The 27,417-nt window shown below is 36.6% G+C and overlaps 4 protein-coding genes across 7 annotated transcripts in view; 2 read left to right on the forward strand and 2 right to left on the reverse strand.

Moving 5' to 3' along the window:
- pibf1 (progesterone immunomodulatory binding factor 1) overlaps positions 1-4,889 on the reverse strand; it is a 47,974-nt gene extending 43,085 nt beyond the window's left edge. The window contains exons 1-5 of one of the 3 annotated variants that reach the window (XM_082164021.1): positions 4,758-4,889; positions 4,207-4,490; positions 3,986-4,086; positions 2,543-2,741; positions 2,297-2,416 (exon numbers count right to left, since the gene is read on the reverse strand). In XM_082164021.1, coding sequence (XP_082020147.1) covers positions 2,297-2,416; positions 2,543-2,741; positions 3,986-4,086; positions 4,207-4,455 — 669 coding nt within the window. In that variant the 5' untranslated portion in view covers positions 4,456-4,490; positions 4,758-4,889. Of the gene's footprint in view, positions 1-2,296; positions 2,417-2,542; positions 2,742-3,985; positions 4,087-4,206 lie in introns of all 3 variants that reach the window. The other 2 variants (XM_082164022.1, XM_082164020.1) reach the window with 2 other exon arrangements.
- Positions 4,890-4,923: 34 nt separating this feature from the next.
- On the forward strand, positions 4,924-8,815 carry gpalpp1 (GPALPP motifs containing 1). Its single transcript, XM_082164034.1, has 8 exons — positions 4,924-5,121; positions 5,342-5,471; positions 5,735-5,869; positions 5,975-6,115; positions 6,241-6,517; positions 6,863-7,027; positions 7,202-7,303; positions 8,131-8,815. The coding sequence occupies exons 1-8, from the start codon at positions 5,037-5,039 to the stop codon at positions 8,347-8,349; spliced, it is 1,254 nt and encodes a 417-aa protein (XP_082020160.1). The 5' UTR covers positions 4,924-5,036; the 3' UTR covers positions 8,350-8,815.
- A 693-nt stretch (positions 8,816-9,508) lies between these two features.
- Positions 9,509-20,719, forward strand: gtf2f2a (general transcription factor IIF, polypeptide 2a). 2 transcript variants are annotated; one of them, XM_082164058.1, is made up of 9 exons: positions 9,509-9,698; positions 9,864-9,937; positions 10,035-10,053; positions 10,382-10,526; positions 14,483-14,530; positions 14,840-14,921; positions 17,142-17,241; positions 17,329-17,472; positions 17,656-20,719. In XM_082164058.1, the coding sequence occupies exons 1-9, from the start codon at positions 9,633-9,635 to the stop codon at positions 17,773-17,775; spliced, it is 798 nt and encodes a 265-aa protein (XP_082020184.1). In that variant the 5' UTR covers positions 9,509-9,632; the 3' UTR covers positions 17,776-20,719. The 2 variants fall into 2 exon arrangements, with proteins under 2 accessions (XP_082020184.1, XP_082020185.1); XM_082164059.1 differs by lacking the exon at positions 14,483-14,530.
- tpt1 (tumor protein, translationally-controlled 1) lies at positions 20,585-26,743 on the reverse strand. Its single transcript, XM_082164073.1, has 6 exons — positions 26,596-26,743; positions 24,522-24,595; positions 24,042-24,229; positions 23,613-23,718; positions 21,414-21,530; positions 20,585-21,031 (listed from the first exon to the last, which is right to left on the reverse strand). Exons 1-6 carry the CDS (start codon positions 26,621-26,623, stop codon positions 21,029-21,031), a joined length of 516 nt encoding a protein of 171 aa, XP_082020199.1. The 5' UTR covers positions 26,624-26,743; the 3' UTR covers positions 20,585-21,028.
- Between the last annotated feature and the right edge of the window lie 674 nt (positions 26,744-27,417).

The following is a 27,417-nucleotide window of genomic DNA, read 5'->3' on the forward strand; positions in this document are numbered from 1 at the left end:
TAATTAAAATTATTTCACAGCTGTCTGGAATTGGGGTCATGAATTGAGAAATCATATAAGAGGTAGGAGTTGCACAGACTACTCGACTGCAATGCTCTGCCAAGACGCTTTAAGATTGAATTTGACGTCGACTAGTCGCTGATCATGGCCTACAGAGGGTGCAACAGGATAAGAACGTCCACTTTTACAATCCGTTTCCAACATTTAAAATGACAAATAAATGCATACTCCGAGAGCACTTCACAAGATATGTTTGAATATACCATCTGGATGTTCAGATTGATAGGGTAAATGCACGTTTTAAACAGCTTAATGTCAACTTAAAAAATCTGAAGTCGTTCAATTCCTAATAAGAGGTCATTGAACTATAAAAATATCCTGTAAGTTTCAGAACTAAAAACGGCCTCACTCGTTTCAGATTTTATCACATTATTACTTTATAGTGCGACAAAAGACCGCCTCTGCAGAAGATCAACTTCTAGACCATTGCCTCTTTAGCCTGCCCACCGATTCGCCAGTTCCAGTCAGATCACGTCAGTAAGACACTGTTCGTTTGTACGCTTCATTTTACTGGGGATCCGTTTTAAACTAGACGCAGTTCCACGCAGGCTTTTCAGAGAGACTGAAAGAAAAGATGATGCAATGCCAACTTGGATGAGACAGTAATATCGCAACACACAAGTGCAGGGCTTAAAAATGGACAAAAAAATGTAATCAGTGTACTCCAAGAAGAATCAGTATTTTAACATTTCTGGTCATGCATTCCTTCAGTAACATTATTGTTTCGAAAACGGTTTGATTCGAAAAAAATACCAGTTGATAAGATAATTTTTTTAAAAGAATTTGCCTATACTTTTTACCAGAGCTTGAATTTAACTTTATACTAAGAGCTTGTGACTAAACCTTGTAACTCAGGTGGATCCTCAAACTTTCGGCAAAACCTTACATAGTAGCTCCACCCGCCTCAATCTTGAATGAAGTCCTGCACACATTCTAGAGACTTTCTCTGCTTCTTTGCAGTGCAAAGGTAAATACAAAACTGGTTAAGTGCAGCATTTTCTTTATTCAAAACGATGTGCGTAAAGGCTAATGTTTTATGACTTAATTTTACACTTTTGTCAATTTACAATTATAACACAAGCTTTTTGCCAAATATAGTAAACAACAGTAAAAACGGAGCGCCCACATAGCTACAATAACCTTTATAACCTGTAAGTTGATCAAAACTTGCGACACACTTACTGCTTCAGATGTGACCATTCTAGTGACGGACAAAACACAAATCTCTGACATTCGCTGGTGAAAAACCTCGGAACTCCATTTGAGCTTGATTTTGGAAAAATGTTAATAATATAACAACACACGCAAGTGTCTAACCATACATAAAGCCACAATACTAACTTTGACAACAAGACAAATCATAAAAAAATCATAAAAAAAAAATACATTTTTAAAGAATTTCCTGAATAGTAGCGGTTCTACACTAACCTGTAATTTCCGCTGGTTTCAAAACATACATCCAACAGCTAATGCCAGTACATTGCCTTGCGATCTACATAGGATAATTTGACAACTGAGCGAGGGCATTTCCCTCATGTTGGATGCGTTGGATTTGCCTGTTACAGATCGTATGATAGTATTTATACTGTAGCGCCGCAGTCAAACTGAATAGTTGTGCTTCGGCATTTATGGGGTCACACGGCAGTGTGACAAACAATGGTACATTCATTCATAATTATTTTTACACAAAACACCGTAAATCATCCTTTGTCAATTATGACTGTGGTAACTCCAAGTACTTACTTATTTTAATATGCAAAACTTTTACCAAATCATAGCAGTGGGCGTTTACTTGCAAGTCTTGAATGCATCACGTGTTCGAAAGAGTTCAAAAACAGGATAGAAAATAAGTGTGCGTGTGCATGTGACTGCGTGCGCACTCATTGGGATAATTGTAAATGCACAAACACAGACAGAAAAGACATGCCATCATGGAAATAAGATAAATAACATATTACTTAAGGACTATTTAGTTTGTTTAATAAAATAACAAATTGTAATCTGGCGCTATAAAGAAAATCAAATCAAATTTACTTGACCTTCAGGGGTGGGGGGCGAGCCATTAGGGAGGGGGGGGGGGGGGCGCCCCCCTTATATAATGGTAGGGGAAACACTGCATAGATGAATCGCTCACAATAAGATCTATATGCATTTAGAAAATAGATAGATTTAATTTTGACTTTGAAGACCGTAGTAAAAATGGTACCCAAAAAGGAAAAAAAAAAAATTTCCACACCTCCATTAGTGATCTAACTTGGTTGCGGTGACTGTCCAGATCCTCGCTCAGGTTAGCCTTTTTCACCTGCAGCTCAGTCGCAAGAGCCCTCAGAGGGTTCACGACCTCATAGAACCGAATCTATATGAAGAAACACACACACTTACAGTATAGCTTTTAAATCTCCTCGCTCCACAAGTTTGTTAGTGGGAGGAACCAACAGATATATCTGAAAATCTTCATTTCCAACTCCAGTTTATAACTCACCGCCACATATTCAGGGATGGTGAGTTTGTCCTCAGGCAGTTCCTTCAGCTCAATGTACTTCTCCTCAGACAGCTCCAGGTCCCTCAGGCTCCTGCGGAGATCACCTGCTCGATCACACAGCTGATGGTTCGTCTCTTCCAGCTGCTTCTGTCTCAGCATGATGGTGTCCATCTCCTGCTTCCTCAGGGCTTGCTGCTTCCTGCATAAGCAGAAGCCAAATAGGCTTTATGCTGAATCAACGTCACATGAACAAAGAGGAAAACAGGTCTCATTGCATCTGCTTGTCGGTGAAAGTGTTAACGACAACTGATGGCAAAGAGATAATCAGCTAATCTAGCTAGTTCTTTTACTGTTGCCGTTTTATTTGATTTTAATATCTAAATGTTAGTGAGAAGAAGAAAACTTTTTTTATATATATATATATATATCAATCTGCATATGGACATCGGTTATGCTCATCTTTTCTTGCTTCTTTGAATGTACATTTACTTGACTGTAGCAACTTAGATTTATGTAATTATCCTCCATACATAATTTTTTTTGTGTGTGTGTTAAAATGTTGACGATGTGTGATACAACAGGCTTTTGAGGAATGTTTATTTGTACACCTCTCAACTCAAAGAGGTGTACAAAACTCTTCATTTATGTTTTGTCTCCAATTAACGGCTGAATTTTACTTTAAACTTTAAACAAAATTCATAGTGGAATATATATAAACATTTCATTTTGTGTGTGCTTAACAATAAATAGCCCAACTAGACATGACTAGAAGAAGAGGCTATAATTTATAAGCTAATGAATGAATGAATGAATGAATGAATGAGGCATTTATATAGTGCTTTCATATGTACTTCTGTACACCCAAAGCACTTTACAATCATATCAGGGGATCTCTCCTCAACCACCAGTGTTCAGCATCCACTTGGATGATGCGACGGCAGCCACAGAACAACGGCGCCAGTGCGCTCACCACACACCAGCTATAGGTGGAGAGGAGAGAGAGTGACAGAGCCAATTCAATGGAAGGGAATTATTAGGAGGCCATGATTGGCAAGGGCCATTGGATGGAATTTGGCAAGGACACCGGGGTTACACCCCTACTATTTACGAGAAGTGCCATGGGATTTGTAATGACCACAGAGAGTCAGGACCTCGGTTTAACATCTCATCCGAAGGACGGTGCTTGTTACAGTATAGTGTCCCCGTCACTATTACTGGGGCGTTAGGACCCACACAGACCACAGGGTGAGCGCCCCCTGCTGGCCTCACTAACACCTCTTCAAGCAGCAACCTGGTTTTATTCAGTGGGCAGCCGGTCTTGGGCTACAGGGTGATATGGATGCGGGCTTAAATATTTCAGCCTTATCAAAAGGCACATTTATCGGCCAATACCAATACGACGACTGATATATTGATATTTTTCTTAACAGTATGTAAATGCACCTGTTTTCATCCTGCTGGAGTTTGAGCTGGCTGTCCAGACGCAGGGCGAGCACCTGTTTTTGATGGAGAGCATCGTTCAGCCTTTCCTCCAGCTCTTCTATCTAAAATAAATATGAAAATAATAATTTTAACACTCACAGGCAAACAAACAAGTGTTAACTATTCTTCAAACTGCTTCTCAATTTAATGTAGACAGCAGTTTTCTATTAATCAACCATTACCTTGGTAAGGTGGTCCACTTTAAGATTGTCTATAAGCAGATTTTTCTGTGACAGATCTATCTTTAGTTTTTGGAGGTTATGAAGCAGCTCTTTTCTTTCTAGAAGCTGTTTTGTGACCTTCCCTGCGCCATCTTTCTCATCCGAAGACGATATGTCCTCTGTGGGGACTGTTGTCTCCAGACTGATGTCCTCAGACTCGATGGAGCTGGAGATGTTTGCCGTTGCGCCCTTTGGCTTCTTGGGAGGCATATCGACAAAGATCCAGTCAACGCGTCCTTACCGATCTGTCGTGTCAGAAAAGAAGAATGTTCCTCAAAGCTGGTTTTAAAACTGGGAAATGTGGATTATTAGTAGTCAAGCGCCAGGACAGGGGCTCAGAAGCTCAAGGAAAGAATTAACAGATAAGAGGCTATTCACTAAGCGATGACAGTTCGGTTATTTTTAGGTTAACTAACGTTACCTGACTTTTGTAGCCTCATGACAAGAAAAACACGACAACGTGAAAAATTATGTGGAAGTTGGGAAAACTATTTTATGATTATTTATCATACCGACTGTTTAAGCGTCCCGCCGCCCATAGAAACAACAACGGATGACAACAGAGAAGAGAAGTGAAGATTGCGTTAAAGAGCGTCTTTTTAGAAAACGCTTGTGTTAAAAAATAACGCGCCACCTGTAGGATTCCGCCTGAACAGAACTCTTATTTTGAAATTCACACCAAATTCAAAACCGGAAATAAGGGAATGTGTTTATTCTGTCGTAGCACATTTCTGGGTTTGTGAACAAATAAATGTCTGTTTTTATTATTTTTCTAGCACGATCATTTTGCTATGTCTAATCAAAACATAACTGGACCAGCTTTGCCACCGTCGATGGGAAAAAGCAAAAATGATGATTCAGATGAAGAAGACGCAAGTATGTTTACACATGCACGTTGGTTGTAGTAGCTGCTTTGTGAACTACAATTTATTTATTTTAAATTTTGCAAATGCATAACAAGGCTGGCAGCCTTTAGATGTTTTTTTGTTTTTTTTTCCTGTAAATTTTCTTTTGAAAAAACGGTTAGGTCATTTAATTCTTTAGATTAGATCTGAGTGCAAATAATTACACAATAAATAATAAATATTGTCTCCAGTCATAGGTCCAGCCTTGCCTCCACTGTATAAAGCTTCAGATTCCTCAAGTTCATGTGAGGACAGTGATCAAGAGGAGGTTGTGTTCAAGAGAGCCAAATACTCATCATCTGGGAACCGGCCTTCTTTAAAGTATGATACTTGTTTTGTACTTGTAAAGTATGATACAGAAATGTTGTATCTCAAGTGTGGATACTATATGGGCCTTAACCTGATGTATCAAATATGATACAAAACATAAAATAAAATACATTTTCTTTTATATTTTGTCTAAAGTTTCAATAAACTGTTTCGAAAAATCTGACTATTAGATAATTTTTCAGGCTTTACTGGGTCATCCTTGTCTTTCAGGAAAAAATAATTTGCTCTCACTTTTTCATGTGATTCTTTAACAGCAACAGAGGCATCATGAAAGCTGAGATGGATATAAAGCAAACTGATAAGCATGATGATGATGAGGAGGAGGAGGATGGTTTCTTTGGTCCAGCACTTCCCCCAGGATATCAAAAGCGAGACAAGTCACCAGAAGAGTAATAAACATAAAATAATACTTAATAGTACCACACATGGTCATGTACATAGCAATTTCAGCATCTCAATCTAAGTCTTGGATGAACTACATTTTGCATCCCCAGACCACCTTTACTTGGACCTGCACTCCCTCCAGGATTCAAAAAACAAGATGAAGATGAAGATGGTGCAAAAGACGATACCAGGGGGTTTTCAGGACCAGCTCTACCCTCAGAATATCGAAAGCAAGACAAATCTCCTGAACGGTAACAGGAATTAAACAAACATAGCAGACATATCTTCACATTTTGCTGTGTAGAGTTGGTATTCTAATTTTACATCCAAATGTAAATGTTGATTGAATCCATTTTTGTTTTTTTGGCTTTTCCAGCAGGCCACCTGTGGTAGGACCTGCTCTACCTCCAGGCTTTAAAAGACAAGATGAAGATGAAAAGGGAGGAAATGAAGATACCAGTGGATATTTAGGACCAGCTCTACCACCAGGTTATACTCCAGAATTGTCAAGCAGTGAAGAAGAAGAAGAAGAAGAAGAAGAAGAAGATTATGTCATTGGACCCATGCCATCAAAAGGACCGTCCCAGGACTCTGTGGCATTGGACTTTGAAAGAAGAGCTCAAAAAATGAAAGACAAACTTACAGGAGTGGATGTAAGTGCATTTTATGTAGTTTTTGTCCCATTAATTCAGCTACTGTAGTAGAGCTGAATATATGTATAATAATAATAATCATAATATTTATTAGTAGTAGTAGTAGTCAGTGTTATTTATATACTATTTTAGCAATATTTTGAATTAGCTATTAGTTTTATACTTTCAGTTTTCTTTTAAATTTTTGTACTTTTTTTGTATTTTTGTTACATGATTTTGTCTTTATTTTTTTATTTTTTTGTATATACCCTCTGTTTAAATATGATTGAACAACAGTGAAAGACAGAAATAATTATGCTATTCTTCATACAACATCAATACAATCTGTGAATCTTCTGTTGTTAGACTGGCCCAGAGGTGGTTTCCAGAGAGAGCTGGATGACAGAGTTGCCTCCTGAGTTGCAGCATGTGGGCTTGGAAGCACGGACCTTTAAGAAAAGATCAGGCCCTGAAAACAAAGACCGCTCAATCTGGACTGACACTCCCGCTGAACGTGAGCGAAAAGCTAGGGTGAGTTAGAGATTGAGTTCAAATATGAAATGTGGAGATTGTTATGGAGACTCACTGTGGATTTACCAATGATATCGTTTGTGATTTAAATTTAGAGATGAAACAAGCTTTTTTACATTGGGTTTTGGAAAAGAGGGATTGTTTGAAAATTCCCTTCTTGTTTGTCTTTCTTAGGAGCGACAAGAGGCTAAGGAAAAAGGTGAAACTGCCAAGGATGATGGGCCACGTCTGCCTCAGAAAGAGCTTGAGATGGCTGAAAAAGTTTCAAAATATAATGTACGTTATTTTTTTACTTAAATATAGCTTTAAAGTGTATTACAAAGTGTGTGTGTGTGTGTGTGTGTGTGTGTGTGTGTGTGTGTGTGTGTGTGTGTGTGTGTGTGTGTGTGTGTGTGTGTGTGTGTTCGTTCAGGTAAACCCTTCGTTATGTGGAAAAACCACAAAGATGGCAATATCTGAAATCCTTGTCCTTGTGGGGACATTTTTTGGTTCCCATGTAGAAAACAGCTTATAAATCATTGTAGATGATGTTTGAAAACGCTAAAAGTTTTCTGTGATGGGTAGGTTTAGGGTTAGGGAATTTAATATACTGTTTGCACAGTATAAAAATCATTATGTGTGTATTTATTTATTATAAATAGTATATTAATAACAGATAGGTAAATTAACCAAGCTGTCCATTTTGGGATTCCAAAACTTCAATAAAAACACTAGTTATTAAGGGGAAAAATTAATCTTGATAATTTTTTATAAAAAACAATTGCTAAATATTTTAAAAATAATAAAAGTATTATTCATTAATTGTGTGTGTATATATATAATATGTATGCATGTATACACTAAAACAAAAATAAAAATGAATAAAAAAAAATTACTAAAACTTTAACCAAAATAAAACAAGAAAAAATTTCAAAAAATGAATAAAAACCATAATCGTATCTAAATGAAACAAAAGTAACACTTGTTTGAGAACCAGGGATGTTGGGGAAATGTAGCTGCTCACTCTAATGGGCCTTTTGAATGGACTACACCTTTAGTCTGCCAGATGCAATTGTTACTGCTTGAATGTAAAAAAAAAATTTCAATTGCCCATCTCTTTTTAGGAGTCCAAGCGTGGTGAATCTCTCATCAGTCTGCACACTAAGAAGATGAAGAAAAAAGCTAAGGAGGATGCTAACAAGCCTGTGGAGAGAAAACCCTTCGACAGAGACATGGACCTCCAAGTCAATCGCTTTGATGAGGCTCAGAAAAAAGCTTTGCTCAAGAAGTCACAAGAGCTCAACACCCGCTTTTCACACAGCAAAGACCGCATGTTCCTATGAGGGACATCAAACGCATTTATCTGATGTTGTCAAGGACGTTGTACTGATTTGGAATCCTCAAAACATCATCAAAACATTATGAACCATGTTGATAATTATATGTAAAAATTTGGAGGACTGACTGTTGCTCCTCAATTTTCCTTTTTTACACCAATGTTTAATTGTCAGAGATAATGCATTAAAAAAAAAAACTTTGATTTGTGGCTTATAAAAGTTTTTAGGCCACCTTTTTTTTTATTAAAGTAATGAGTACTTTAGTATTGGTGTTCATATTCAGGTAATCCTATAATTTTTCTGAATAATGGTAATAGTAAGTATTGTTCACCGGCGTGTATTTTCATAAATGTTTAGAACATGTCGAGTTCAGGTCATATTTCACCCTAAAATTAAAAAGAAAGAAAGATTTTATATTTAGCTTAAAGGAAATGATGACTACCTTAGACCATTAAATCTTTTTGTATTGTCATTATTTTTGTCTCATTATTTCATAGTCTCATTATACAGTTTTCACCCCAAACTATCGTGACCTTAATGCAAAAAAAATATTCTCATTACTGAATGCCAAAATGTAATTGTAAAAAATTGTCACTGTAGTTTTTGTTGCACTGCGTTTCATTTATGCAGATTTAAAACCATTTTCCATTTAAAACCATTGCATTTTTACTGTAACATTGCAATATTATTATATTACAGTAATGAAAATCATTCATTTATAGTTGTTGCGATGCAAACAATCACAAAGATCAACAAAAAACTTCTTTTTTTTTCTTTTTTTTTTTGATGAACCATGTAATATTTTACTCTTTGTTTTTTTGTTTTTTATGCTTTCCTAAAATTTTCCCTATGAAGACAAAGGATATAAGTAATTTATAAGTAGGCCTATATAGGCTTATCTGAATCGTTTGTTGTCTGTTATTATGATATTGTAAAGGTAAGGTGTGAGATTTCCTTTGAATAAGTTCTTCTCAAAAAACATGTTCACTAAATATAAGTCAGTTGCATTTACTGCATTTGACTAAATAAAATGACAAAGCGATGTCGAAAATCTCCTTTAAATCTCACTGGTTAATCTAACAAATAGAAAATGCAACTATGTGGCAGCCATTAGGTGGCAGCCTAAATAACTGTGATCTGTGTAGCGCTTCCGTTTTTTGTCCTATCTGGCCACCGTACAACCGAATCTGTTGTTGGTGATGTATTAGCAAAAGTGCGTATCGCGTGGAAGAGGTGTATTAAATCCACATGAAATAATTACAATATACAGTTTTAAACTATTAACAATCATGTCAGACAAAGGAGAGGTGGATCTGACTGGGGCAAAACAAAACACTGGTGTATGGCTGGTCAAAGTAAGTGTTTTGACGATGATGAACTGCTACGGCTAATGTTTCAGGTTTTATTAATATGGTTTTAGCATCTAACTTACAGATACCACGATTGCAATGTGGTGTATGCGTTGCAGTGCGATGATTACATTGTTTTAACGCCATTGTTGGTGTTTAAACTTTTTAAAGGTCCCAAAGTATTTGTCACATCAATGGGCCAAAGCAACAGGGAGAGGTGAAGTTGGAAAGCTCCGAATTTGCAAGTATGTAACAAAACTTAATGTTATCGAGTACTACAAACACGACGTTTATATTAAACATTTAACATTTGTATTCACATAATTGTTCTTGTTCGTACAGGAATCAAGGCAAAGCGGAGGTAACTAGCATGTCTTTAAACATTAACTTAACCCCCGGTTTCACAGACAAGGATTAAGCCTGATACTCTCAGAGTAAAATGCATGTTTGAGCTGTTTTTACTGAAAGCAACTTGCACTGATATATCTTAAAATATGTCCGTGCCATTGTTTTGTTTCAAGAACCGAAATGTTCATAAAGTTTAAATAAAAGCTATTTAAATGCCCTCATTGAACTAAGGCCTAATCCTGGTTTAGCCTGGTCTGTGAAACCAGGCCTGATTCTTTTATATTTGGGCTTGTGTGTTTGGGTGGAATCAGTGTTTTTCTGATTGATTGATTGATTGACAGGTGTCATTCACACTCAATGAGGAGCTGACCACCATAGACACCATTGGGGAGAAGCCTTCTATGGTACGAGCCCCTAGAGAGCATCCGTTCACTTTGCAGACCGTCGGTGGACAGACTCTGGCTGTTTTTACTGAAAACTCTTCAGGTGAGACCCAGGATCTTACAGTGCTGTGAATTACTGTGCTGAATCTCAAATAAAAAAATCTTACCCCTGGTTTCACAGACAAGGTTTAAGCTTAGTCTCTGACTAAAATGCATGTTTGAGCTGGTTTAACTGAAAACAACTTTCACTGATAATCTTAAAATATGTCAGTGCCATTGTTTTGTGTCAAGAGATGCACACCAGTGTTTTCTTTCTTTTTTCTTTTTTTCTATGGGACGTTTGTAAAAGCTACTTAAATGCCATAATTGAACTAAAGCCTAATCCAGGTTTAGTCTAAGCCCTGTCTGTGAAATCAGAAAAACTGAAACAAATGCATTTAAAACAATGTGCAGTTAAAGTACACCATTTGTCATTAATTGATGATAATGCTCATGTATTACAAATCTAAAGTAAAATGGGTTAATCAGATTATCATTTTCAGTAATACATAGTGATAATAACTTTCATTATTGAGTCATCAATCAAAATAATGACACATTTTTAATGACATACATTTTTTTACGACTAGTTTTTGTACTTTGGGGCACAATTTTATGTCCAATGTAAAATCAGAACTATTGCACCTAAAAAGTTATATGATACTTTAAATAATATAGTTGCATGTATTGATACATTTTTAATATTTGTGTACAAAGACATGTTAAGAATTAGGCTATGTAATGGTTGTTAATTACTTATTAATGAAAGTATTATAGTATCACTGTTTTTTGTTAACCAAACTTTTGCTTTCAAACAGTTTATTCGGTAAGTCATGTTGTGCGATCTCTGGGATTTCCTGTACATACTTCAGTTGCCTCTCTCTCTCTTCCTCCAGTTCTTTTCAGTTACTTTCTCTACTCAGTCTGTTCTGAGATGAATCAGAAATTAGGTTGTAATAGCTTTCATCTGGTCTCTTAAGCTTTTGCAGTTGCTGACCTTTGCCTCTCAATCATGTGTGTGTGAGTGTGTGTGTGTGTGTGTTTTGATGGTAGAAGATGTTAGAATGGGCCTTCAAATATCGCTGGTTTTGGAAGCCAAATCTACTCATTGCCTTTATTCTTTGATTAACGTTGATTTGTTTTGTGTATAGCTTGGGTGTTGTGTGTGCATGAGTGACTAGTTGCCATCCTAATTCACTTTTTTATTTATTTTATATATATATTGCAAGTGTTGAATCGGATGATTTCTTTAGTTGTTATATGTGCTTGAGTGCCAAATTGCCTGGTCACTTCACTTCTCTACCTGGGACTATTTCTTAAAAAAATTGTTTTTCAGGGATGAATGAGATCAGTTTATTTTTTTTAATTGCTAGCTCAACTGTAAATGTACTAGGGGTGTGACGAGAAACGAGATCTCGTACCACAATATTAAAACGTGACGATATATTTCTTGTCGAGGTTAAAAAGCTGTCTCGCGATATCAGCATGATGGGGTTTGAGTTTGTGGCAAAACCTTTTACAGTGCTTACATTGTATTGTTCTGTCTTTTACTGCATATGACAATTAAATAAATAAATGCGCTGCAGGTTTTTGAGTGAAGTGCAGCGCTTTAATATTTACATATGTGTTTTAGAAGGGCTCCATTCACAGTAAATGCTGCTCCACTCGAACTCAGGCCCCGTCCACACTACTGCGTTTTATTTTAGAAACGGAGAATTAAAACGAATACGATCTCTGTCCACACCAGCGTTTTAGCTGCGTATTAGAATTGATCTCCGTCCACATTAAAACGACTGAAAACGCGGATCACGTGACCATTCACCAACACTGGGCATGAGCGTGCCGGTGTAAACACAACTTTTATTGATAAAATTATCCCACCATGCGCTGGTTCTTCCCGGGTTAACCCAAAACCGACGCTCCATGTACGGTCGATACCGCCGCTGCACACGGGAATTATCACAGATCGCTCGAATAATAGCTTGCCTCCGGCGCATTTAGGCAGTTATAGCATTGTAAAATGCAGAATTTACTTGCACAACACAGCTGCTAGCAAAGATATACGCCATGTCTGATGACACCCAATCATATGGCGCTTTTCCACTGCATGGTACGGCTCGGTACGGTTCGACTCGGCACGGAACGGTTCGGCTCGCTTCGCTTTTCCACTGCATGGTACGGTTCGACTCGGCACGGAATGGTTCGGATCGCTTCGCTTTTCCACTGCGTGGTACGACTCGGCTCGGTACGGCACGGTTCGGTTCGCTTTAGCTCGGTTGCTTTTCCACTGCAGTTAGTACCGCTTCAAAGTGGGTGTGACTGATCGTTATAGTTGCCGTCTCTACTGCCATGACATCATCATATTAAATGCAAATTTTTCATTCCGGGTTTCCCCATCCGCTCCTCGGCAACCAACAAGAGGAACGTCTGCACCTCGTCCACTGACCACGATTCAGCCATTTCTTTTTTTAAGTTTATACTCTTTTTTTTTATTTTTTTTTTAGCAAATACTTTTAAAACAGGCGCTACAGCGTTGGCTGTTGTCTACTGGCTATTTAAATCTAGCGGGTTTAGTGTCTCGTGTTGTAAATACAATGACGCTGGTAGTGATGATTCTGTCTGACCAATCAGTGATCTGCAGTGTTTTCACGTCACATTTTAGTATCGGTACGGTACGCTTGGAACCTCAACAGAGGTGGTACCATTTAAAGCGAGCCGTACCGTACCGTACCATGCAGTGGAAATGCGTCATAAGTGAGCCGTACTGAACCGAGCCGTACCGTACCATGCAGTGGAAAAGCGCCAATAGAGCCGAGCGTGAGCTTCTACTACGTCATCGTTTCTAAAGTCCTCCGTTTTGACCCGTCCAGACTAAAACGCACTCCGGAGATTCAAAACGAAAAACGGGTCGGCAGCGTTTCTAAACTTCTCCGTTTTTGCCGTTTTAGTGTGGACGGGAGGTGCAAATGTAGCAAAAGGTCTCCGTTTTTAAACGAAAACGCAGTAGTGTGGACGGGGCCTCAGTCTCTGCATTTGCTGTATGTTTGGGTTAATAACATGCATGCATTTGGGAATGCATAAAGTCTGGTGCACTTTGTGTTTCATGCAAAGTCTTTCACTGTTTTTATTTACATGCATGTAGCGTGTCTCAGCAGTTTGGTTACAAATTCCATCTCTGCATATGTTGTGAGTTTGGGTTGCTTATAATGTTTATCTGGGAATACAGTGTGCACCATTTCACCGGATTTGCAACGTAAATCATTCTTAAACCTACGCCAACACAGGAGAATACATCAGTATGTTTCTAAATATGAATTGTTGTTCATAGTTATTTTTCAAAATACAAGTTTAAACCCTTGCTCAGAGTTTACACGTTTTGATGTCAAAAAGAAATTACTGCATTTCTATCGTAAATACTTACTTTTGATTATTGCCTCATTGTTATTATATATGTATTTAAGTCATTTCTAAGACTATTGTTCACTTAGGTCTATTTATATTACCACCAAGAAAAAATCCAAGTAATCGCCAAATTAATTGATCGATTACTCGACTGCCAAAATAATCATTAGCCCTAGATTAGTTAAAACATTTCAAAATGCAGCTGCATATTTGTGCATTTTATTTTTCCAGTCATATAATGTATCACTGAAGATTTCTTAAAAATAATGTTAAAATGTAATCTCATTCTAGTGAACCCAATTAACGTCTATCGTCACACCCCTAAAATGTACTGTTTAGGACTATTCTAATATCGTCATAGATATAAATCTATAATATAAATCTACAAAGCCCTGAAGATAGGGTAGGGACCTGTGGTGTGTGATTTTTGGATTAATTTGGATCAATTTCCTCATTGGTTTCTGATTGATCAGAGGTTCTGTGTGGCTTGTTGGTTTGTGTCTATTTGTGCGTTTGCTTTCGCTGACTGCTGTGTAAGAAGCTGGCGTGAGGCTTGGCCTGCCGTGATTACTTTGGCATGTACCCCCCCTCGTTCTCATGTTGCCATCCCTCTTGTAGGGCAGTCAGATGCCGAGGCCAGCGGCTCAGGTACAGGTACAGGCCCAGGTGAGTGCTCACCGTCGCCCCCTGCTTGAGTGGAGGTCCAAGAAGGACCTAGTCAGGCCTTGTTCTGTTTATAATGGTCTGATGGCCTTTGACTTGACAATCATCCAACAAAACAGCAGTTATAAATATTCCTTTGTATGGCCTAATTTAAAGTATTGAAATTTTCACTGTCTGGATGAGAGACTGTACAGAACGTACAGTTGCGTCTCTCTGCTGATGTAATGACTGAGCAGTAATAGGCTGTGTGTTGCAGCAGAGATTGCTTCGATACAACTGTCACTGAGTATTAATGTCTCTTCTCTCACAAAGATAAAATTGCACTGGAAGGATTGGTGGTGCAGAGAGCTGAATGCAGACCGGCTGTCAGTGAAAACTACATGAGGCTGAAGAAGTATGTTCATATATACACACTAGCTCTGTTACAAAACCTGTTGAACTGCTATTGAGGCCAGTTCACTCCAAGAATGATAACTATAACCGTAACAAATGCACAATAACATTTAGTTTATTAAAGCATGTGCTGTAGTTATGTTGTCCACCGCTTTAAATGTTTAAACACAGTCAATGCTTTTATTGTTACTTTAGCAATTTATTCAGATTCCAACGATATCGTTCCTCTGTGTCATTATAGTTGCTGTGTGGACTTCTCTATTCTCATGGAATTACAAAACTTTTATTATTGAAACTTTATAGTTTATAGTAAATTATAATCATCATAGAAACTCATAAGTATGAGCCAAAAGCTCTTTATGGCAGACGTTCTGCATACCACTCTAATAGCCTCAACTTGCAATTGATTTCAATGAATGAATTTTAAAGAATTGAGTTAATCCCGACCAATATTTGGTGTACTGTGTGTACACCAACAATCTGCATGCAACATTTATTTTAAACACAAAATCGTTATTTTGCATAAATGTTGGGTTACACTTTATTTTAAGGTGTCCTTGTTGCAGTGTAATTATACATTTAAAGGGATAGTTCACCCAAAAATTGTAATTCTGTCATCATTTACTCACCGTCAAGTTGTTCCAGACCTGTATGAATTTATTCCTTCTGCTAAACATAAAAGATGATATTTTAAAGAATATGGGTAACCAAACAGTTGATGGATCTTTCATAGTATGGAAAAAATTATATTATGAAAGTCATTTGGGTCCATAAACCGTTTGGTTACCCATATTCTTCAAAATATATTCATTTGTGTTCAGCAGAAGAAAGAAATTCATACAGGTTTGGAACAACTTGAAGGTGAGGAACTGAATTTATAATAGTAATTAACATAATACTTAATAATACTTTATACTTTATTGTCAGACAAGTCTGATTTTTTTCTTGCATAACAGTGTCTGTGTTTACAACAACCAACATACATTAAACACTGACGTACACTTAAACCTCCCACATTATACATTCAATACTACACTTATACAACTACAACACCTTCACAATACTCTTGATTTCTGATTAAGTGTTTTGTTCAACGCTAAGATAGCCTGATGCACAAAAGAGTGTTTCAGCCTCGCTTTGTTGAATCTTGGAACTTGGAAGGAATTCGAACTCCTTATGCAGGATATGAATAGGGTTAGAAACCATATTATTAGCCAGCCTTAGCTAACTGTTATAATAAGCTGAATCATAAAGCTTCTCAAGAGGCTGACCTACAATCTTTGTCAAGATTTTTAATTGATTAAACAACTTTGTTTTTAGCATAACAGACAAACTCTTAGACCAAATAGAGTTGCAATATTGCAGTATACGCATTATCACAGACCTAACATGACAGGGTTATGGTTAGGAATATGGTTTGGTTTAGGGTTAGTTACGTGTAGTTATGCATAATTTACAGTAAGTACATGTGTAATAAGGACACTGTAAAATAAATGTTTCCAAATGTTGTAATAAAACCTATTAGAATAAATCATTTAAGAATTGTCCAACACAGGCTATTTGCTATATAAACTATCAATGCACAAAATATATATATTTTTTGTCAGCAAGTATGTTGCTAAGCTAACAACAGGATTCTGTAATAAGCATTTGAATAACAACATGCTCACAAATATTGTGTAAATTCAATTTATATCACTGACTGTTTTAGCTGTCCTTTTTTGTAATTAATGAAAAAAAAATGTGCAGCATAAACATTTTTCACATTTTTCTGGCATTTTTTTCACCAAATGTTTTGCAATGTATTCTGGGAATATCTTTTCCATGAAGGATACATGAGATGAATTTGGCCAAATTGTGGTAAAATAAGGTGATGCCTTAAAATGCTGTCTCCACAGGCAGCTCAAGTGAGCACTAACTCTAAACAAACCTTAATTCTAAACCTTAAAGTCAATGAAACAGAAGTAGCAACAGATTTTTTTTCATCCATATTGTAACGTGCATCTGAGTGTAATGGATTATCGAAAGAGAAAAAAAAATCAGTTATATTACATAAATGTAGGTTTGATTAAACATCACAATGTATTTTTTTTATGACACATTTACAGTAAGTTGTTCAGAAAAAAAAACTATAACATGCATTTCAAAAATAGATAGCATGACTTTTTCTTTATGCTAACATTTTTAAAATGAGAAAAAAAATTGTTGTGTTTTGTTGCAGACTGCAGATGGAGGAGTTATCTAAACCGCTCCGGTTCTCTCAACAGCTCGACAAAGCCGTCACCACCAACTACAAACCTGTGGCTAATCACGCCTATAATGTAGGTCAAGCTTTTGTGTCCTCAAACAGATGTCGTAAGAATTATACAATTGATTGTTGATGCACTCTCTGTTCCTGTTTTTCTCAGCTGAATTATGAAAAGAGGAAGAAAGAAGAAGGGAAGAGGGCACGTGCAGATAAACATCAGGTGCTGGACATGCTGTTCTCCGCCTTTGAAAAGCATCAGTATTATAACATTAAGGATCTGGTGGACATCACAAAACAGCCTGTGGTGAGTTACACTATATATACATGAATGTTTAACATCAATTTAAAGCATCCTTGCTGATTAAAAGTAGTAATTTCTTTCAAAACATTACTTTGCTCTACTTTATTCTTACTGACCCCAAGCTTTTGAATGGTAGGGTATGCTACAAGGCTACCTATAAAAACTCCCTTTTTTCATTCTCTACAGACTTACTTGAAGGAGATTCTTCGGGACATTGGCATATACAATGTCAAAGGCACCCACAAGAACACCTGGGAGCTCAAACCAGAGTACAGACACTACCAGGGCGAAGAGAAGAGCGACTGACCATTTGCACCATTGGACTCTTTGTGGTTATGAAAAAACAAACATCCCCAAAAAGTTCAAAATGTTATTTCTGGATATTTTTTTTTAAGAATAATTGTTGTTCTTTTTAAAGGTGTATCAGAAACCTGTGGCGTTTTACAATGCTAAGCTGTTTTATTATGCTTGTTATATTGAGGAATTCCCTTGAGAAACTAGAAATAGAATTATTCAGTTCAGATCTTCAGTCGTCAGACTGAGATGAAAAGAACTTCCAATCCTCATCACTTGTTGTGTATAAAAAGTAGATGTTGACGTTTTTTAAGAAAACGTATTGATAGATTAATTGTAAACAGTTGTTTTATTCAGATTTAGTTTTCTGATTGAAACACTTATTTTATATAGTATTTCACTTTAATTTCTTGAAATAAAGGTTTTTGTACAAAATCGTTTTTCCATGTTGTATCTCTGCACACATTGTGAGACACTTTTTATGATTCACACAGCAGGACTGGGATAAATGTTCAAATAATCAAAGTTAATCATTTATATTTAATTGTGATTATTTCATAATACAACATATGGTCAAAATCTGTGGTCATGAAAGTTCTTCATTAGAACACTCAAAAATAAACATTTGGTCTAACTTGATGAAATTATGAAAGAAACATATTACTATTGCACAGTAGAATGTACTTAATGTAAAAGGGAATATCACACAAGTTTTCATGTTTTAATTTAAACCGTAAACTTGCCGGGAAAAAAGGAATTATTAAAATGTCATTTGATTACATTTTAAAAGATTAATTAACAAAATTAAGTTTTAAAAAACATTGATTTGATAACCACCATTTTTTTTTATTAAATTTGTATTTGAAAATCCTGTTTTATATTCTATGTTCTTCTAACAGTAAAATAAGCCACTATAAATTATATAAAGGTCCAGTCATGCAAAGAAAAATAATATAGTGATATACTTGTGAAATCACCAGAATCTGTAATGTTAATGTCCTTTATCCTCAAGAAATCACAGAGTGCAAATGAACCATGAGGTTTCTACATGATCCCTTACCATGTATATACAGGATAATTTCTGTCATAGGAATTAGAAATATATTTAATTCAAAGAGTGAGCATTTTGAAAGCAAAATGTATGTCACTGTGGTCATGAAAGGGGTGATAAGGCATCAAGAAACAAAGTAGCTCATTACCAAAAACAAGGTCATTATTTGACCTTGGTCATTATTTGGGCTTTCTTAGCAGCCACAAGACCCAAGGATCTTAAAGTGAATTCATTAATGAACTCCATTTTATACCATTACACTACACACAAATATCAGGCTTGGACAATGATATTGAGCACACTAGCTAATCTACTTTTACACACAATGTTCCTAGGTAAGGTTACAGGTGGGCACATGACACAAAATCTAGGGTAACAACACTACTCCGATGTTCCACTTTAAACATTCAACATTTTGCAACTACATGTCAACTAACTGTATTAGTAGACTGTCTGCTTAATATCTGCTAAGTTCATTTCCGTGGTCCCCGACAGACATTCTACTAAGTAACTTTGCAACTACATGTCAACTTATTCTACTAACCCTACCAACTAACCCTAAAGTATACAATCCTAATGAGAGTTATCTCACATATAGTTGCTAAGTTTATAGTTAGTAGAATGTCTAAAGTTAAAGATCAGCCGATTTCTGGGTGGAGAATTACAGTATTGTTTAGCATTCTCTATACTGATGCTAAAGACTCTTTCATATGCTTAACAAGGGCTTTAAGGACAATTCACCTCATTGCTTTCTCATGTAAAACGCACCCCTCTTTCAAAAAAGCAAGCATTTGTGTTTCCAATACGCATCTGGGAAAGCCAAATTCACTTTTATCACTACCTATAATTTAGCATAACTTCGTTTTAATTTATAATTGTGGCATGTTTAACTTTATTTTGGAGGTTGAGCAGAAATGTAAGAATAGTAATATCCAAGCATTATAAAGAACAATTTAAGTACTAAAACAAATGCTTCTTTCCCATCAGATAAATTACAGGATATGTCAGGAATTTTCTGTTGTGGAGTTGATCACTGCTTTGCTTTTATTTAATAGCACAGAGTCCACATATTTACAGCACATTTTTCACTGTTTTGATGGAATAAATAATTTCACTTTTAAAAAAAGTGTCAAGGACCTTTTCTTGTATTTTGTTGAGGCTTGAGATTTGATCCTCACTCACTAAGTCCTGTACAACTATATAAACTACTATATTTTTCCCCTTCACACATTAAGTTCTCTAGGGTAAATTCAGGTAAACTGGGACACTTTTTGCCATTGAGATGACTGGGGAAATGTACCATTTATCCTGAATTGAGCCTATATTAACATTTCCTATCGAGTCTACAACTTCTGCATAAGATACAGTATCAAGACATCCCCCAGTTGCTTTTTTGTTCTGACTGCTGGTTCAAAAATTAGATGCAGCTGTTCATTGTATAAGGAACAAGAGCCCAAACCATGTCATTTAAATCTTTTCTTTGTTCAAAATTATTTGCATTGAAATGACTAGAATAAGTCAAAACTTTAAGTACATCTCTTCATTAATTAATCATGGTATAACACTTGTTTTGAGAAAAGTGAACAACCTCTGTAGAGCTTCCAACTTATCTTTAAAGGAGGTTCATCTTTACCCTGGAATTTATTTACTTATTTTTAATCAATGGCAGTTGAGCAAAAGCTAATTGTATATATATATAAAAAAAAAAAAAAAAACTGGTTGTGATTCAACTTGCAAGACAAGTTAGGCAGAATTAACAAGAAAACAAACTTTAATTAGCCAGCAGCTTGATTTTATTCAATAACGGTGCCAAGAAATCCTATACAATCCTGTGAATCAATGGGAACGGGGGAGTAAATTACAACTGTACATCTGCTGAAACTAGAAGCTGACATGCACAGCAAATGAGAAGCCAGCAAGTCAACTTCACCTCCATGATAAAGAAATAAAAGAGAACCCCCAAATTACTCAGTTTCTTTACCACAATCTTTTTACATTGCAGTTTGGCTTGCTAAAAGTCCTGTTTTTAATTTCCTTTGAATGGATAGTTCGTAGACGTAAGCCAATCAAGAAACGAAAACGGCGGCCTCGTAATGTTAAAAGAGCCTCTGGTCCTGGTGGAAAGAATGAGGGGGAATGACTGGTTTAATCCATGGGTCAAATCCACCAGCAGAAGCCAGAGTTGGAGGGGTAACTTGAAGACATCTGGGAAGTTTACTATGGCGAGAAAGAGAAACAAAGAGATAAATTTTGTTTCAAGTTAATACTGTCAAGACCCAAACACTTCAGCACTGGCAAAAACAACAAAAACAAGCAAACCATCATCATGCAACAAGTTGTTTTTTCTTCAGATCTTCATGCTAATGCAATTATCCTATCCTCCTCCATTTAATCCTTTCCAGCCAACATTCAGATGGCCAGATATCATGAGGAAATTACTGTTGCATCCTTGTGCAAGCCCAGAAGTCACTGATTATGGCAACAGGCCTATCAGTGGATGCTACGCAATAATTCGAGAACTTGGGAAATTCATATACATCTCTACAGAAACATAACACTTAATGTAAAAAAAACCATCAAAATGACTTCATAAACTTACGCATTTCTCAATCTCCAGACCATCCTTGAAAAAGAGCATGAATGGTGTGACTCCATCCTCACGGAAGTCAAGGAGACCAATTATACCGTCCGGGTTCATGGATTCGCCAGTGAAAAACTGTAAGATTGAGAAAGTCAGTAAGCAGATCACAAAGGCGTTTCGTAACCCAAGACAAAAGTACTGGGATCCCCACTGACGCACGTGTAAAAACATACATGCGATTATTTTGTGCTGTGCTGTTTCTAACTTCACAAAACATTAGCAAGTCATAGTAGATCGCATATCTTTAGAGCAGTTGGTCTGAAGTCCAAACACAACAATGATCACGGAGTGACATGCTGCTTGGCTAAAGCTATAGGACATCCAGGATCCGATCGCGTCGCAACTATGCCCGCTTTCTAACGTCATTTGAAAGTTCAACCACTGGAAACAGGATCTTGTGTGTGGTGGTTGAGTATAGTGGGTAAGCTCGCTTGGATTGGTTGTTCAAATTGATAGGTCTTGGATTTCACACATGAGCCGCACACCAAGGGCTCTAATATTACCTTGCTAAATCGACCATCGATTAAATTATCGACAGGTTAATCGATCTTTGATTAATCGTTAGCATCCCTACTGCAGACTCAACTTTAGTTTCAATACAGCCAAGGCAGAACATAATACACAACCGTTAAAAAAATATGGTGTCAGCAAGACTTCAAAAAGAAATACTTTAATTCAGAAAGAACGCATTAAAGGCTGTTCTTTTGGACTTTCTATTCTTCAAAAGATCCAAAAAAAATCATCATTTTCTACAAAAATATTTAGCAGCACAACCGTTTTGAAAATTGATAAATGTTTCTCGAACACCAAATCAGCATATTAGAATGATTTCTGAAGGATCATGTGACACTGAAGACTGGAGTAATGTTGCTGAATTCAGCTTTGCCAGCACAGGAATAATCACTTTAAACAGGGATGCAAACACATGTATGGTCAAAAAAGAGAGGTTATCGAAGCCCTCGCCCCGCGGCAAATATCCAGATACTTAGGCCTACATAATTGTGATGATTTTAATCCTTTGTAAGTTATCATTTTGCAGTGTAAGATTACAGTTAACACCTTTAAATATTACATAAATGTATTATGCATTTATTAAACTTAGTGAGTGTATAAATCAGCAACAAAAAGTAATTCTTGAAAAAATCTGCACAGTAATTTTATCAAATCTAAACATGTTAATAAAAACAAATGACTATTAGTATTCTTATAAAATTCAATCAGGCAATCATACATTTCACAATTTTATATTTATATATGAATGTCAAGAATTCAGAAGTGTGTATATTTATATAGCCTACACTACACAGAAATAACAATTAAATAATGCTTATTTTAAATGTATTGTGCAGGCTAGGTATACAAAAATATAGGCTTTTAATAATCTTTCAGTGCGCAAAACCATGACAATATGAAACGCTTCAAAACAGAGCGGCACAAAGCACGTATGCGCATCGCGGGCGCAGAATGATGTGCTCAAAGCAACATGGAGTCACAGTGCGCATTTAAAAGTTCACGGCACAAAGCGAAGAAATGTCGAGCGCACAAATCCTAGTGTATATCTGTCCAACAGTTTATTGATCATTTGTTTCTTCAGTTTTAAATTCCTGTTATTGTGCGTTTGATTCCGATTCATAGTCCTTGTGATGTGTGTGATCTAACAGGCACACGGTAGCGAGTCGTTTAAAAACAGCAACCAACTCCAACAAAATAGTCATTTTATGCAAATCCACAGCCTTTTCTCTACAGATCAAGCATTATAATGTGAATATCATATTGGAGAGAGTTTTACCGTGCATGTATGCTGCCGTAACCGGAAGAGGCGCGCGCGCTGTTTGAATACTGAATGGAAACGAGTTTTCGTAAACTTTATGATGTAAATAGACTTCTGTCCCTCACATTAAGCTATGAAATAGGCTTCAGATGAATTTGTCACCCAAACTGACGTGAAAAAAGCGGGAGGCGCCGAAAAGCGCGCTGTTTGCATCCCTGTTTAAAATACATTAAAATAGAAAAGCTATTTATAATTATAATGTCAACATTACTGATTGATTACATATTTTTCAAAAACACTAAAAGAATCTCACCAACCCCAAACTTTTGAACGGTTGTTTATACAAATTCAGCAAAATGACAAAATCAGCAGTTACTGCAGCCTACCTGATAGTTTTTGATGTTGCCTAGAATTTTCTTGACCTCAGCCGGTGCATTAGCCATGAAGGGGTCTACCCTGTCAGGTGCAAGTTCCTGTAACTTGGCTTTCACTCTGTCACAATGGGGGGGAGCAAATATTACCAAAATATTTCAGTTTCATTTAGCATCACAAACTGCCAAGCACAGTGGTTTCAAATCAAAATTCTGTAGTCCCCAATTCAATCTTACATGCCACTCACTGGGCAGGCAGAAAGCGCAGGGACCTTTAATTTTGCATCTCAATATTTTAAAACCCAGGTGGCCACAATGCAAGACTCTCTGAGCTGTCAATGATGCAAAAACAAATAATACCACAGGAAAATAATGTGAACCATGATATTTCCAGTTAACCGAGCCTGTTGCAAGGTAAAACATGCCTCATAACGTAAAACTTACGCCTTCATGTAGTCCTTGATGTGGGCTGTGTAAGACTTCTTGTCAAAGGAGGTCTCCTGAAGCTTGTGGTTCAGAACAATATCCACACCGCTGACAGTGGCAGTCTCACAGCCCTCATCCTGAACTTCTGCTGACGCATTGCCACCAATCAGTGCGTCATCTATGTCTCCCTCTGCCCTGCTGATCATCTGCAAAAACAAGAGTCAATGACTGTAGCTGATATCACATCACAAGCATATTGATCGGGAGTAGTACAACCAATGCTTATATCTGCAGAACTGATAAGAAAAAGTGTTAACTGACTCAAATGCGGGACACACAATTTTTATTTTGCTATAGCCCATCAGAGATCGTACTCAGAATATGGTGGTTTCATAGGTCATAACCTTCAAAGGTGTCCTAAGTTGTCGTCATTGTACGTCCATGGGAGGGCTGCCACACAATTTTAAAAAGCAGTTTGGTTAAAATGAACCTGCATACCTTTCCCTCCACTTCAATCATCATTCCATTCTCAGACTCTTTGATTTTGTAGATGTCGGAGAACATCTCGTCCCCTGTGAAAGAAAACAAAGAAAAGTTAGATTCTCAGTCCAATGTGTTTAGTTACTTCTGATTCTTTGATTTCTCTTTTCCACTGTCACTAAGTGGTAGACAACAGATAGCTTATTGCACTCTTGTGGTCCGATTTAATTAACTCCCATGAATATTCACTGGAATGCACTAAGAATCTCTCACTTCCTGCCTGGTTTTTCACACTACTGCTTTAACCCTCTGCTGCTGTTCTGTCAATTTTGACAAATCTATTTTTATTTATTTTTTTGAATTTACTCAATCGGAATGGTATGAAACTTAAAGGTTTTAGCACTCGCTATGTGAACACAAAAAAACATGGACGATTCAAAAAGGTTAAACAGTCCGGTATAATAAAAGTTAAACAACAAGTATTGTTCATGGTCCAAAATAATCACATTGTAAATGAATGGGAGGCAAATTTCATCTATTGGAAACATTTTGTACTGCGGCCAAACAAGATGCTACTAAAAGCTTAAACCTCAAATCTATGGCTTTGATTTTCAGTTTTAGAGTAAAAAGTGTTTTGGAAAATATACATTACATAATTTAATGTGCATTTTTCATTACAAAAAGTGTACAATTGTATAGCTTTTTTTTCCCAAGCTCACCTCTTTAAACTTTCAACTCTTTTCACTTCAGCAATAATGTGCCATGTCATCTCTAAAAAGTGACCAAACAGGCTGTGCTCCAAAGCATTCAAAATGAATGACATTTCAGTGGAAATATCATTTTCAGGTAAATGCTCAAAGTGAATAAATTGATTTTAACTACTGCATAAATATAATTCAGTATCAATCCCATAACGTTAAAAAATATTAAATAAACATTTAACTAAATTATAGTACAATCATTTCTTTGAAAAATAATCGTCATTTTTAAAGCGCAAGTTAGTTCTCTACCCATTTTCACATCTAATCTCAAACAGTTTGTTTACTGGAAAGTTTCCAAAGCAGAGATATACAATATTTGTTTTCGGGCAAGATGACGTAAAGCACTTATCATCAGTTCAAGATGACGGAACATTTTTCTTGACGCAACATGAACGTTATATTACAGACTAAACATTACTACCTATTTAACACGCCCGCAATGTTGCTGCGGAAAGACTACATTGAACTTTTGGGGCAATTCATAATCTTCTAAAAGTAACTTATTTAAATCTTCTTATGGTGTTCGACTTTTGAGGGGTGAAAAGAATGTCGCCTTATTGTATCCAGCTTTTGCAATCGCTTATTACACCCATGCATCGACCCTTTAAACAGGTTTATTGTCAGTATCTGTTTGGAGTTCAACGGATGTTACTCACCCATAATTGCGCAAACCGTCACGGGGCTTAAGAAAAGGTCGATAATTATCAAATATGAAAGAACTTTCCCTTTAAAGGCTCTCAGAAGTGAGTGACGAGTAACGTTAAAGTGAACTGGCCTGGACTAGTAACACGCCCTGTTTAGCGCTCATTTCATCATCTCATAATTGGCTGTGAAAACGAGAAAAAAAAGGCTACTTGGATTTTCAAAATGAGCCGTTTCCGTCGTCAAATTCACTAGAGACATTATTTTCCAAAACAGACTGATTTAGAGGAGCATGAGTATTAAAACCACTAACGTTAACATCACAACTTCTGTTACCCAGCACCAAACTGGCCGACCGGCGTTTTAACTCAGCTGCTAACACTCCCATTTATCGACAAACTTTGTTTAAATATAACCAAACACGTTTATAACCTGAAATAGTTTGAGTAAAATTAATTCGCAATGGTAAGGTAAACAAAAGAGTAACATTTAAAACCGCAGCAATGAAGCAAACGTCTTTATAGTTCACAGCTTGGTTAGCCACTAAGCTAACAGCATTCAACAAAGTTAGGCCGCGACGAGCCGGGAAAGACCGGCCCTTTAAAACACTTCAACAACATTTGACGCCAAAAATATAGGTAAAATCGTAACATTTCGGTATGCTACGTTGTGTTAGACGCTATTCTTACCGGTGATGATGTCCTTGTAGATGATCATTTTGTCGGATTGTGTTTGAGGGTGTCAGGAGGCAAACAGCGCTGGCTGTGACCTGATCGCGGACTCAGCTGAAAAGGCCGGCGCGTGGATTGAGCATCTTATATATGCGCTGAGAAACACGGGCGCCCTCTAACGGGTTAACATGAAATCACTCCACACAGGTATTGCGAGATTCCTAAACTCTTCTCTAAATTGGTTCCCACTGAACGGGATAACTATTTTAGATATTGGATAATTACAATTCCAGGGAAATATAAAAATTGTTATAGTGTTAAAACAGCAAGACATATGTGACATATAAGCATTTGGATCATTCATGTTATGCAGTAGGTTACTTTTCCATCATCATACTTCCCTGGTCATGTCCCCCTGCCTTTTATGTCTCAGTAGTATTATATAAATTATGACATGTCTGATGTAAAGATTATATTATATTAGTTATTATTATTATTATTTTATATCTTATATCATTTCACTAGGTTTGAGTGGGACTTTTTGCTACATAATTTTTGGACATTTTTTGTTCTGGAGGCTAGGCCTATATGCACTAAATTCTAACATGAAAAACTGGCAGTTTATTAAGAAATATACCAGGCATTTCATTTATATTTTTCTTTCTCTATAAAAAAAATATATGACGGAAGTATAAAGAAATGATTTTCAATGTTTTCACTGTAGATTGAAGTTAGTACTGTAGTGTATGGGTCCATGATGAAAACTACTCCTAGGTGTGACCAGGGTCGTCGAGGTATGGGAAGTGGATGCAATTTACCTTCGGGTAAGTGATGAGGAGA

This window comes from Leuciscus leuciscus (genome assembly GCF_965113295.1).
Source record: "Leuciscus leuciscus genome assembly, chromosome: 3".
In the NCBI taxonomy this organism is placed as follows: Eukaryota; Metazoa; Chordata; class Actinopteri; order Cypriniformes; family Leuciscidae; genus Leuciscus; species Leuciscus leuciscus.